This window comes from Ciconia boyciana, chromosome 1 (assembly GCF_034638445.1).
Source record: "Ciconia boyciana chromosome 1, ASM3463844v1, whole genome shotgun sequence".
Classification (NCBI taxonomy): Eukaryota; Metazoa; Chordata; class Aves; order Ciconiiformes; family Ciconiidae; genus Ciconia; species Ciconia boyciana.
This window is the reverse complement of record NC_132934.1, coordinates 16,895,420-16,908,863: the sequence shown is the minus strand read 5'-3', so window position 1 is coordinate 16,908,863 and position 13,444 is coordinate 16,895,420. Positions and strand designations below refer to the sequence as shown.

At 40.0% G+C, this 13,444-nt stretch overlaps 1 protein-coding gene across 2 annotated transcripts in view; it reads left to right on the top strand.

Moving 5' to 3' along the window:
• Positions 1-2,297: 2,297 nt before the first annotated feature.
• Positions 2,298-13,444, top strand: part of LRRK2 (leucine rich repeat kinase 2) — a 74,051-nt gene continuing 62,904 nt past the window's right edge. For both annotated transcript variants that reach the window (XM_072859849.1, XM_072859839.1), the window contains exons 1-4: positions 2,298-2,731; positions 2,824-2,909; positions 7,334-7,440; positions 11,892-11,980. In XM_072859849.1, coding sequence (XP_072715950.1) covers positions 2,572-2,731; positions 2,824-2,909; positions 7,334-7,440; positions 11,892-11,980 — 442 coding nt within the window. In that variant the 5' untranslated portion in view covers positions 2,298-2,571. The remainder of the gene's footprint in view (positions 2,732-2,823; positions 2,910-7,333; positions 7,441-11,891; positions 11,981-13,444) is intronic.

Below are 13,444 nucleotides of genomic sequence, written 5' to 3'. Positions count from 1 at the left end.
GGAATTTAAGGAGCAACAAGGGAGGCAGAGTGACAACAAAACCCCTTGATGCCTAACTAGGACATGCTGAAGAAATTGCAGCTGAGATCTCTTAAGAGACTGAAAAGAAATCTTTTAAAGTATAAATCAAGGTTACATTTCAGCTCTAATCTTTGCTTTCTCTTTCCACTTATCTAATACCCTGGCCTTAAGTTCGCTAAGAAGCTGACAGTTGTTTGGGACAGAGTTGACCAGTAAAGAACACAGAAAAGGCTCTAAAAGCAGCAAAACAGAAACTATCATATACACATAATCTCAAGTGGTCTGCATCCAGCACACAGTTAGAGAACTCAACATATTTCAGGAGAAAAGCCTGGTCCTCAATTTTCCTTAAAGAAATCTACAACTTTTCTACACTGATATTCACTGAAACTCTAATACATAACTTTTACTTGTGCATTCTTATATAAACACAATGCAAGGAAGTCCAGAGCAGCAGTACAGCTGCTCTGCTAAATGCACAAAACAGCCACAAATTCAGTTTAAGATCAGGATTTGAAAGTTGTATTAATATAACTTCATCAATATCACTAGTTGTAACTTACAGCTGGCATTTCTGATCTGTATAAACCATGAAGATTGACCTTTAAACATCTTTTGCTGCTGTCTGGTAATGGCTACAGCTTTGCAGATACTGGAAAAAGCCGATTACTGATATAACCTGAAAGACTATATTTGCATTCATACCATTTGCAAGATAAACAAATCTTGTCAAAACTGCAGGAAGCCAGCAACGAGGCTTTAAGTCTAGAAAACAATTTTTTAAGTTTTTCTTTGTGCTTGAATTACTGCTTCTGTAGAAAAGAAAGATATCTTTCAAGTGAAACTAATCCATTTAATTCAACTCATTTTTGTCTTAGTCCAGATGTAATGAATTCCACACATCTCAAACTATGAGTCAGTATTTCATAAAGCTATCTCACATTCATATTTGTTTTCCAGTGCTTCAGAGGGAGAAACTAGCTCACCGTTTAACAAGTGCAGTCCTAGTTAACAGGCTATAATTGGGACGCCAAGACAATAGTTTCTTTGTGCACAAAAACCTAAGAAACACTGAATGATGACAAGAGCAATATACAAGCTTTAAGACCAATACACCAACAGACCAGAGACAGTTTATCCAGGACCATGTGGCTTCAGAGGCATTACTGAACACTGTTTCTTAAAGTTTATTTTGATAAATAAGTGACCCATTAGTCAGCTATTTAATGACCATTATGCATCTCTATCAACCAAATATTGCAATCTAAGCAAAAGCTTCAAGTAAATCCATACTCCCACCACAATCCTCCAAAACAAGATATTTGTCTAACAAAAGTCCAGTTCAACCAAAGACTTTACTCCCTTAATTAATACTTCTATGCTTAAGAGGTATATGCAAGTTCTTTATGTAACATATTCCACTGATACTACCTCTCTAATCAACAATTATTTTAAAAAGTGATTATTAGTCTTCTACCCACACACCACTACCTTGGAGGGGCAGCAGAGATACCAGAAGTACTGCCAGACCTCAAGAAGATTGCGTCAACCACAAATGAAGCAATGTATGCCCACAGCAAAAGAACCTTCTTATCTCCAAACAGCAATCTCTCACTGCAAGGCTTGGAAGGAAATTTGACTTCCAAGTACAACAAAGGGGATTTTTTTTAAACGAACCCACAGACCCGAGTCCACGAAGCCGAAGCACTCGGGAGCGCAGAGCACGTGACTCCCTCAGGCAAGGCACGTGACTCCCTCAGGCAAGGCACGTGACTCCCTCAGGCAAGGCAAGCTACAGCTTCACTGCAGCTGCCGCACAGCAGCCCTAAGAGCACAGCTCCGCCTCCACCTTCCCTGGCCCCTCACAGACCCACCACATGAGGAAAGGCTGACAACCCCAAACACCACATGAGGCAGGGAGGCACCTCACCTGGTCAGGACCTACTCCCTGCCCAGGGAGCTGCACTATGGGTGTATACATCGGCTACAGCTGCTTCCCCTCTCCTTCCCTACTCCACAGGGCGCTATATATGTATGCTTTCTTCCCCAACAACGCCGAAAAGATAAGGTACACAACCTCCCACTCCTCAACCGGTAGCTCAGCCTCCGGACCCTTTTATCGCGTAGAAAAGCACGACGGGGCGGAACCTAGGCTCCAGCTCTGCGACTCTATTGGACAGCTGTCTTGTCAATCACCGGAAAAGGGCGAGCTGCCAGCGTGCCTGGCCCGTCCGCCGGGCCCTTGCGCGGGTGACGTGGGCGCCCCCTAGGGGCAATGGGGGAGCCGCCCGCCCGCGAGGGCTGGTCTGTCGCTGCGGTCGTGTCCCCGGCGCGGCGCGGCGGGAGGGGCAGGCGGCAGCGGGAAGGGCGGCTCGAAACAGCCGGGTGACGCCGGCCGGACGGGCGGCACTGCGAGCGCGGCGGGCGGCTGTGACAGCACAGCGCAGTGCGGCGGCGGGACGGGCCCGCGCCGCCCGGTCCTCGTCCCCGCGGGCCGCGGTGGCCGGCGGATGGGGTGAGGCGCCCGCTGCGGTGTGCAGCGGGTCGGCCATGGCCAGCGCCGGCCCTGAGGAGGGGGAGGCAGCGGCGAGGGAGGAACAAGCCTTGAGGAAGCTGGTCGTCCGGCTCCAAAACCTCCAGGAGAGGAAGCGTCTGGAGACGCTGGTGCAGACCCTGAGCGACCTGCTGGAGCTGGCGGCCCAGCAGAGCGGTAAGGCGCGGGCGGCCCGGCCGCCTTGCCCTGCCCTGCCCTGCCCCGCCCGCCGCCGGTCGGTAACGCGGCCTGTCTCTGTCCCTCCCCAGCTCCCCGGCTCTTCAGCGGCAAAAACGTCCATGTGCCCTTGCTGCTGGTGGTGGACCTGTACCCAGGAGCGGCGGGCGTGCAGCAGGTAAGGGCGGCGCGGCGCTGAGGGGCCGGGTGAGGGCAGGGGGCCGGGGCCGAGGTCCCGCCGCTCCGGCTTCGCTCCTTAGGGTGAGCCGAGCACCACAGTCCTTTCCCGGAATAAAAGGTCCCGCTCGGCTTGTTTATTTCTTTTTAACTTGCTCTCTTCTGATCCGCTTTATGAAGTGCTGTTGATCTGTAAAAGGGCGCTGTATCCGCTTGCATTTAAAGGGACAGATGTTCCAGCTTTTTGGAGATACCACTCGTTGCATCTCTAAACGGCAAAAGAAGGCCACGTAGAAAATATAAATTAAGCAGTGTGAACACAGCATGGTGTAGGCTTCTCAATTACAAATAATGTTATCTAATATATTTTTAACGTGTCGATATTAAATTTTGCCACGGTTAGACAAACTTCTGAAAAGCAGAATTGTATAATATGAATTCATACGTACGTAGCCCTATCCCAGAAGGAGAGTTGTACTAGCCCAATTTTTTACGGGGGGAAAAATAAAATATTTTAACTAAGAGTAGGTTCTGCAATTTAAGGTTCTGCTTGGCTGCTCCTGTAACTTAACATTGGCCCATTTAGATTAGGTGTGGCATTTGCACAATTTGATGTTGGACTTATGGTACAGCTGCTAGACTTGTCATATGAAACCGCTCTTTCCTGGCAGGTGTATTTTACATTTCTGACTATGTTATGCGTAAAGGATGTTTATAACCTCCAGATTTCTGTGCAACTCACTTGATTTTTTTTTATTAAGCCCATTTGTATGTTTACAATATTTTTAACATTTTTTACTTAATTCAACTAGAAGGCAAAACATAAATTATATTGCAAATGCCTCTTAAATAATAGTATATTTTAAGGGGGTTTTCTGTCTAGTAGACCTTAGCTAGAGGCCAAAAGCATAACATTCAGGTTAAAATATGAAATTGTACTTGTGTAGTGATTAATCTGGAGAAACAGTGATCTCAGGTTTCCTTTGAAGACTAAATGCTTGTGCAGAGTCTGAAGTTTCAACTTATTTTACTATTCAATTGTCAGGTCATTAAAAAATACAGAAAGATGAATCAGCAGTTATTTTCAGGATAAAGCATATTGCATGTATTACAATTTACAAAACTACTGCCCAGAAGTTTAGACTAGGAAGTAAAAAACATGAAATCCAACCACAACCAGAAGTAGATCTGAAGTGACAGTACAAGACTCTCAGAAGTGCATAATGAAGATAGTGATTGCTTACTTTTCATTTTAACCGTGTTAAAACGTCTCACTCTGATTTAATACAGAATTTTAAAATTAGTTTTAATCTGTTCTCTGCCTACATTTGCAGTCATACAGTGTTTCAGTTTAGAAGTTTTGGAGCTCCTTTGCATTACTACATTGTATTAAAGTGTGAAATTCATAGCCAGCGCAAAGCTCAAATCCTGTTCCTCATAAATGTCATAGGCAGCTCTTCCTTCACATCCAGTTATGGTATTTACAAACATCCATGATATGTTAGTAGAGCTCTGTCTTCTTGCTTCATTCACTGCAATTCATTTACAGTCTTTGTGAATACATAATTCTCACTTTATGGCAGTGGCGAAGTAATGTAGTCCTGATTTCAGTGCAGTCTCTTTAATGAATTTGAATAATGAATTTTCATTGAATAAATGGATTAATCAACCTCTTGCTTTTGGCATTGTAATAAAATTGACTCACATAGAAGAATAAACACAGTAGGAGACTGTGTAATCTGAAGTGAGGATTTTCTTTCCCTACCCTCCTTAACTGGTTACAAAGCATCATGTTGTGCTGCTGTTCCGCTGGCTTGTATAGAGTAAATTTGCTTAATAGATCAATATTGCAAGTACTAGTGCAAGTTGGACTACAGGCTTAAACCCTGCAAGCTTCTTTAGAAGTAGGAAGGTACTGGGCTGGAAAGTCAATAGTGCCTTAAAGTAAAATAGATGTCTTCAAGTAAATATGGTAGTTTCTTTCTGCAGTTACTGGCTGGCAATGATTGGAGCAGTTTAGAAACTCTAGAGCAAAATATGTTACACTTGAGTAAAAAGCAGTCAGCAGAGCTTTATTGTCTCACGTAGAAGGTGTGACCTAATGTAATATAAATTCATTGCATGCTAGAAATGAAAAGGGTCCGATTTAAAAATAACAGAGTTCCAGTGCTGCCACCAACTGTTTCTGTGTACAGGAGCCCATTTAAGTGATTATAAGAACATCTTTGTTTACTGGTTTGTTTTTTTTCTTTCCCTGTAACCTTTAGGATTTCTGCTATTTAAAAGACTCTTCTTTTCTTATGTAATTATTAAACAGATAATAAGCTCTCTGTTATCTCAAGCTGTGAGTTTAATATTGTAAAATAGACCACATGTCACCAGGTGAGATGTTTTCTTTGGTCTTCTCTGGATCCACAGTTCTTATAAACGTTTGTCAATACTTGGAGTCACAACAATCCAAATAAAAATGTTTAATGGAAATATAAATGTCATCAGAAACAGTTTTAATACAAAAAGGAATTTTCTAAAGTCATTAAGCTAATTTTCATCAGGTTCTAAATTTTACAAGAACAGTTAGGATGTCATGAAGTGGGACTTCTAAAATAAAATCTTTTCTAAGCAATACACAGTGTATGAATTAATGGTCACCTCTACAATATCTTTGCCATGCAGATTTGAAATTTGTACCTGATTGACTGTCAGTTATAAACTGTTTTGCTTGGAATATGGAAAATTAGGTAATTACATGTCCTCATCTTGGGGAGGATTGATGATTGCTAAGACTATTCTGTGCGCTTCACAACTCAGTTACACAGACCAGCCTAATCTTCCTGAATGTCCATAGTAATTGGTTTGCAGTCTCATGTAGAGCAAGCCAGCTTGCTAGCCAAGCAAGAGAAGAGCATGGAAATTGGCTTGTGGTCAAGCTCAATCTGCAGACATTAAGGTTGTAATTGGCTTAAAACATTTGGGTCTGCAAATCTAAACTGAAACAGAAACAAAACTACTGCAGATAGTGTGAACATAGCCCATGTAACCAAGTACGTGAAAGGTAGAAGCAGAATTCCAGTTCCCAGGGAGCTACATCACCTTTTTCATACTCCTCAAAGCCGTCATGAAAGCTGTCTAGATTCAAGCCTATGCTGTTCCTATGGGTGTCTCTACACTACCAGACTTGTAGTTTCATGTCTCTAGTCTTGCAGACTGCAGGGTAAGAGATCATGCGCACTTTCCATGAACTTTGCAGTTAAACTCTTTGGAGGTAGCCGTTTACAGGAGGTAAATGTGGGAGGGAGGTAGCCCTTGTTGTGGGCTGTCCTACAGGGAGGTAGCCCATATTGTGGGCTGTCCTGTCTTGACCCCTTTGCTTTACGTAACTCTTCTGCCGAAAACTGATCCAGTTACGCATATAGTTTTTGAGCCATACTTAAATTGTCTTCTGTCTTGACCCTATTCTTAAAACACACAGGCCTACTTCCACATTTTTTTTTATTTTTATTTATATGGCCAAGGAAACTTTTATGCCTTGTTTTAATTCCTTTTTGTAAAATCTGCTTCATCTTGACTTTTGACATTTCTTAGTTCACTTCTCTTTCAATACAGCGGGGTTTTCTTGCTCATCAGTTAATTCTTTGTACAGATTTTGCTTACTGCATCCTCACTAAAGCCCATTCAATCATATCAGCCTGCAGGCATTCATAAGAGAGCAAATTTCTCCAATACAGAAGACTGAAGAGGAACATTTTTCGGTTTTGGCATTATTTAGAAATGTTTGAAAGTCAAAGAATTTGCATAGGATAGAACAGGTAGTTATTGAGAACAAATATATTGTTTTTAGGCCATCTTTCATTCCTTATGATCTCAAAACTTTCACTGCCTTCATTATGTTTTGAAAGCACACAGTATTGAGGATTGATGGGTGAGAATATGAGATACATAGTATTGTTTAGGTATCTCATCCCCATTGAAAACATTGGACACCTTTAAAAACCTCTCCTTTCTCCTTATAATTTGCAATTAAATGGCAAATTCTTATGGAAACAGCTGCTCTTCAATAAAGCTGGACTATTTGTAATAGTGGAGTGGCCTTCCCCGGCCCATGATGACATACTATGGATTACATCGTATTTTTCTCTCTGTCAGGATCTCTTTTAACTGTATGTCCTTTATCCTCAAGCAGTGCTGAAGCACATTGAGAGTGATGTGTTCCTACAAGCAATGCATTCAGAATCATTAGCATGTCTGTTTTACCTCCATCTTTTAACTTTTTATGTCGTTTGTCTTGTGTTAATTAATTTTCCCTTATTGATTTAGCTAGATAACTTTTCAGAACATCCGTCTTCCAAAAGCCAAGAATATTAGAAGACAACATTGAAGTTCCAAACAGAATATTTGTTCTAAAATAGCTGCATTTTTGTTTTACAGATGGGTTGGTCACTTCTTTGTAAATTAATAGAAATTTGTCCAAGTACTCTACAGAACATAGCTCCTAAGGATGTTGGGAAGGACTGGGAAGTACTGGGTGTTCACCAGTAAGTATTTTGTATGGAAAGAGTCTTCCGGAATGCTTGGTTATTGTAGCAGCATATATATGCAATGAAATATATTTATATAAAGTCATTACATCAGCTTCTAAATGGTTGAATTTTTTTGTGGGTTTCTTCAGCCTTCAGAATGGGAGACTCACGCAAGCAGGGATCTTAACTGTGTATAAATACCTGATGGAGAAAGTAAAGGAGACTGAGCCAGGGTCTTCTCAGTGCTGCCCAGTGACAGGATGAGAAGCAATGAGCACAAACTGAAATAGAGGAAATTCCTCTTAAACATTAAGAAAAACCCAGGCAAACTTTTTTGTTTTGTTTTGTTTTGTTTTGTTGTGAGGTTGATCAAACACTGGAACAAGCTGCCCAGAGAGGTTGTGAAGTCTCAAACCTTAGAGATATTCAGAACCTGACTGGACATCAGCTGAGCAGTCAGCTGTAGTTGACCCTGCTTTGAGCAGGGGAGTTGAAACAGGAGACCTCCAGAGGTCTACCAATCTCAGTGATGCTGGGATTCTGTGGTTATCAAGGTCTTCCATTTTAATAGACAGATGCAGTATTACCTGGATGGTTGTGTGTGTGGGGGGGTTCTTTCCAAATGTGAGGAATTATATCTACAAGCCTAAAGTAGTGTAAATCGAGAAGAGGGGGTTTTGTCACTCCTAATCTTATTGTCTAAAAATTAAGTATTTAAACTGGTCACCTCAACTACCTGTAAAGTCAGTGGACACAATTACCTTCAGAGAGGATGGTTCATTCCATCTTTTTAGTAAGTTATCCTGGAGCAAATTGTGGTTTGGACTTGCTCGTCTCTGTCCGTTAATCGTCAAGGGAGCCTAAGCAACTGGTTTCTTAGATGGCTGTGGTTAGTTAGGATGAAAACCCACACAGGTTAGCTCCATAGTTGTTCCGTAGCACAAATGCTAGTTGCAGATGTAGGTATAACACAAACAGGGGAGAAGGGCTTGGTTTGGTGTTCTGTCACTTGGACAGGTTGCTTCATTCGGGGCTGATAATGACAGCAAGAAGCTATAGCCTTTTAACTCCCCTAGTGAATCTGCCTCTGCCTTTATACTCTTCACAGTACCCTTCCTTAGAAAGGTTGCTATTGTAAGATCATTTACGTGAAGATGCAGTTTGGGTTTTGTGGGGGTTGGTTGGTTTGTTTGTTTTACAGTGGCTAGAGTACATGGTCAGTAGGGGAATAAACTCCCTTGAAAGAAGCGTTGGCAATTTTTGTTAGAAAGTGAAAGTGATTTTGGTTGCTTTTCATGAGCAAGGAATAATTGAGCTGAAGCTGTACAAGCTAGTTATGATTTCTTTGGCAGCTTAAAGGCTTGTTAATTGACTGAGACTTATTCTGAGAGCTAGAGATACTGCTGTTCATTCCTGGGCCCCAGAAAAATTATTCTTTTGGGGCTCATCTTTCCCATAGCCTCCTCAGAGCCCACACAGTGTGTGCAGTTGAACAAAGCATCCTTTTCAAACTCAAACTTCACTAAAGATCTGATGATAACATTACTGTACACAATTCCTTCCCACTACCAATATTTTAGCCAACTGTGTATCCCTGTCTGACATGTTGACAGTTTTCCCTGCTGTGGAGAAACTTGTTCTTAGTGGGGGAGTGGGCTCAGACATTTCTGTCAGTGCCAAAGGCAGAGCAAGCCAGCTAAATTATATCTCAGGTTCCTTGTAGGTGGATTGGACTAGTACTGCAGTGCATCAACACCATAATGAATATGTGATGTTTGCAGCAAGGCAGGAAACAGTTATGGTAGAGAAGAAAAGGTCATTTTTTTTGCAAGAGATTTTCACTTTTGTGTGTAACTATTTTAGGAGAACAGAAATCTTAAGCTAGAAAAAGCATTTGTTTCTCGTCTCTCAACCGTGAGCCAATTTGACCACATTACAGTCGTGTTTAAAAATGGTAGTTTGGTATTGATTTAGGTGTTCTTGACAGACAGTGTGATAAATAATTAAATAGTCGTCACTGTGAGGAGAAAGGAAGGAAATTCCTTCAATGTATTTTCATCCTTTCTACAAGCTTAAAGAGACTTCATGAGATGTTTTGTAATCTCTTACATTAAACTCTCATACAGTAGGTGAGCTTTAGAAAATTTTACATCCTCACTCTTGATTATACTTGAAATGGGAGGGCATATGCAGGGAATTTTCTCCTTGTATTAGATGTGCTTTAGTGTGCGATTATTTTACCCTGCAGTATACTGAGCCAGCTCATGTCTTTATATATCAGCACTTGCCTGAAACAGATCACCCTCTATAAAATGCCCTCTTCCCAAAGCAGAGTTCCTTCCCCACAGCAGAAATCATGAGTCATTGGTAGACAAGGGAGAGATGTTTAATGGCTTCAGGGTGTTCAATAACTCAGTGGGGTTTTCCATTCATGCAGGGTGTAAGGAGTAAGGAAGTCTAAGCCACAGTTACTTGTGGAGCAAAGAGGTGAAGGAACCTTCACCCCATGTACAGCTTCTACACATGTATGCATGTGCACACACACTTGCAACCGCACGATAAAATGCATTAGGAATGCTTAAGACTAGAACACTCTAATCAGGAGGTTAAAGCAGATTCAAGGGTGTCTGTTTAGCTACTCTACCAGCTTCATTAGGGTGGCTCTTTGTTTTCCTTAATTCATCACCGACTACTTAGTCCATATGTGTGGGCTGTATGGTGGGACAAGAATGTGCCTTAGGACTGAAAACCCAAATGCCACCATCTATCCTTGTCTGTAGACTTGTAAGTCCAAAGTGTGCATACAGAAGTTTCAGCGAGGTATCTATTCTCAGTTTAAGAAAAAAAAAACCCTGCATTTAACTGGATTTTATTTTCCATTCTTAAGATCATCCCACACAGTATTCTGACTAACCTTAGATTTCAGTAGCGGTTTTGTGTTTATGAGAGTGTAAGTATGTAAGCAAGGCATGGTTTATATGAACAGACAATCTATCTTTTATTGGACTGATACTGTTATAATTTCCAATGTTGCAAAAGGTAAAGGATATTATATCTCCCATCAGACTTTGCCTCTTATGTGTACTTTGATCATCATAGCTGTGACACTAGTGCTACCACAGAGGAGAGAGAAACCAGCAACATCATAGTATGAAGGGAAAATAAATAAAACTGTGATACATTAATTCTAGCTTATAAAGTTAGACTTTAGCAAGGCAAACAACATCATTGCTAGAGCTGAGGAATGAAATTTGGATGAAACTTTAAGTGCTGCTTTTTGTTTTTCAAGACAGGTCAAGAATACCTACTAAAGTATTGCAAACTACTGCACAATCCATTTTTATTAGATGTTATGTATACAAAGACTCACATTTTAAGATTGTTAAGATTGCAGAATCAAGCTCTCCAAAATAATGAAAATAAAAAAATGAAGGTTTCTTTAGGTTTTTTGTGTGGGCTTGTCCATTTTTATTTAATTACACAATCTTGGGGGTTTTCCCCCCTTTCCTTCATTCAGTGCAAAACCAATGCTTATTTATTTTCTGTCATCAGCATCATTCAGTGTTCAGCCCACTGCCTTATTTACTGTGGATTAGTGACACTTTATGTGAAAACTGGCATATTCATTTTCTTCTCAGCTTTTCTTAGTGTTCATCAGTATTGTCTAGAGCTTTTAAAATTTTGTTTATTGAGAAAGTGTTATGGATTTGTGGTCACTGTTTTACAGATGGTAGTTTGAGCAAAATATGTTAAAAGTATCAACTGATTTTTGGGTACCCAGTTTGATACATGCACTGTATTTTTCAGAGTGCTTAGCATTGTTTGGTTCTCTCTGTTTAAAAAGTCAACTTTGGTTGACTCTGCAGCGTTTCAGAGGTTAATATCCATGGGTCTCAAGTTGTGCCACCCAGAAAGTAAGGAGTGTACAATTGGCAGTCTATGAAATGTTTCTTTTAAGTGATTTGTCCACCATCACATAAGTGCTGTATGGTAGAAACTTAGATAGGGTAGAGTTCTTCAAGATGCTGTTCAAGTTCTTTAGCTGGGAAACTGCTGCCTCTCTTCCAGCAAACCCTTCACTGTAACTTAACTCTTGCAACAAACAGAACAGTGCCATACTGTCCACAGTCTGCTGCGCTCCACAACCCTGCTTTCTGTACAGTAACCCCATCCTGAATGAGCCTTGTCCCCTGTAGAATTAATATATATAATTAATTTAAAATTAAAGTAAAATTGATAAATTAAATGTAATTATTTTAATGACATGTGATAATAATTAAAATACCAACATTATTTCATTGCTAACTTGAAAAAACATAAACTGAAATAAAAGTTTTTTTAAAAAATAATCAGGAGCTTTTTAGGCTTTTGATAATTTCTGTAACTATTATTGTTTTTAAAGTAAATGTTTTATAAAATTTTGTGTGTGTTTATTTCTTTAGCCATAACTTTTTTTTTTTTTTAAGGCAGATTCTTAAAATGCTTACAGTCCACAAAGGAAATATGAATCTCTCAGTAATAGGACTGAAAGCATTAAATCTACTCCTCATGTCAGGTATTGTGTGTTTTACTTTCCTACTTTGTCTAAGCCTTTAAAACGCAGAACTGTGGTATAAAGTGTGTGACTGTACTTGTTGGACCTGATTTTTCTCTCTGTTTTACTCCATAAAGTCACTTGTTATTTGTACTTGTATACAAAATAATAAGAGTACTGTTTTACACTTTTTTTACCCAGGTAGAAATGATTCTCCAAATTGCAAGGCTGTGAAGAACATGACCGGTTAATTTTGCCAACTTGTTATTAGCATAGACACAAGTACTTGCTGTTAAGTAGTTAAGTAAAATAAGTAAGAGCTTATTTTTTCTTACCAAAGTATAAATTTGGTGACATTCTGACTTGCTTACTTTAGTACTGGTTAGTACTTTTGAAAACAGTAAACCATCTCTGACACTTCTGTTATTGTGCTCTGCAGAGACCTAATCTTCACAGGTACTGGTAACTTTTCTCATGGTGCTGAGATTCTTGATCTTCTGTTGAAATTAAAGAGAGACCCTAAGGGGGAGATTCTGCTAGTTTTATTTGAGCTAGCATATAGTATTAGCACAAATTATTGTTAGAATAAGAATGTTTCCATTGACTTTAACAGGCTTTGGAATCAGCCTTATTTACAAACTAAGGTTTAGACTTGACTTAAGGTAGTTAAAGCTAATCCAGCTGTCCAAGCTTCTGCTGTAGGCAGCAGAGTGAGACAGGCGCTTTCAGAGGATGGTTCATGCTATTCATTTGTCTGTTTTATAAGATCAGTTACCTCTTGAACCTGTTTTTCTCTCCCTTTTGGTTGTAGAGAGGTCTGGAGGGCTAGCTTAGACTGGATACCTAACTTTATCTGATGAAGTTGGTTAATACAGGTCTCATTATAAGGCATTACACTCTGTGATTAAGAATAATAATAATAGCAAAATATGGCTATTAGTGAGTAAGTGTAACCAGCAGCTTCTTTCTTTTAATTGTGGGGTATCGTAAAGGGTCGTAAACTGTTGATTGAGTATTCTGTAATGGTTTATTCCTGACTGCTAGTCTTCTCAGCAGTTGATTAACCAAACTTAAACTCTCATTTCAACTACTTTACTTCAGAAAAATATTTGAAATTGTACCTTGTCAGAAAAATCTCTTAGTATTCTTTATTTCTATATGTCTGTACACTTGAATTGCACTATAGCTGGAGCTGATAGGCCAGTGCAAATGCCATATAGAAAGGTCTTCTCTTAAAAAAAAAAACAAAAAAACAAAAAAACCCCACCACACAAAAACCCAGCTGCAGCTGAAACACTGGAACAGGCATTATGAATTCTATTGTTATTGCTGTAAGCTTGAAAAATTGTCATGAATATGAATCTTTTTGCCTACACATCCTATGGAGAGAGTAATTTTTTTTTTTCATAATTTTTTTAATGTCGTAAGAGCAACAGTGAGATTGGCTTTTCAGTTCAGTTTCAGGCTGAACGGATGACAGAGAGA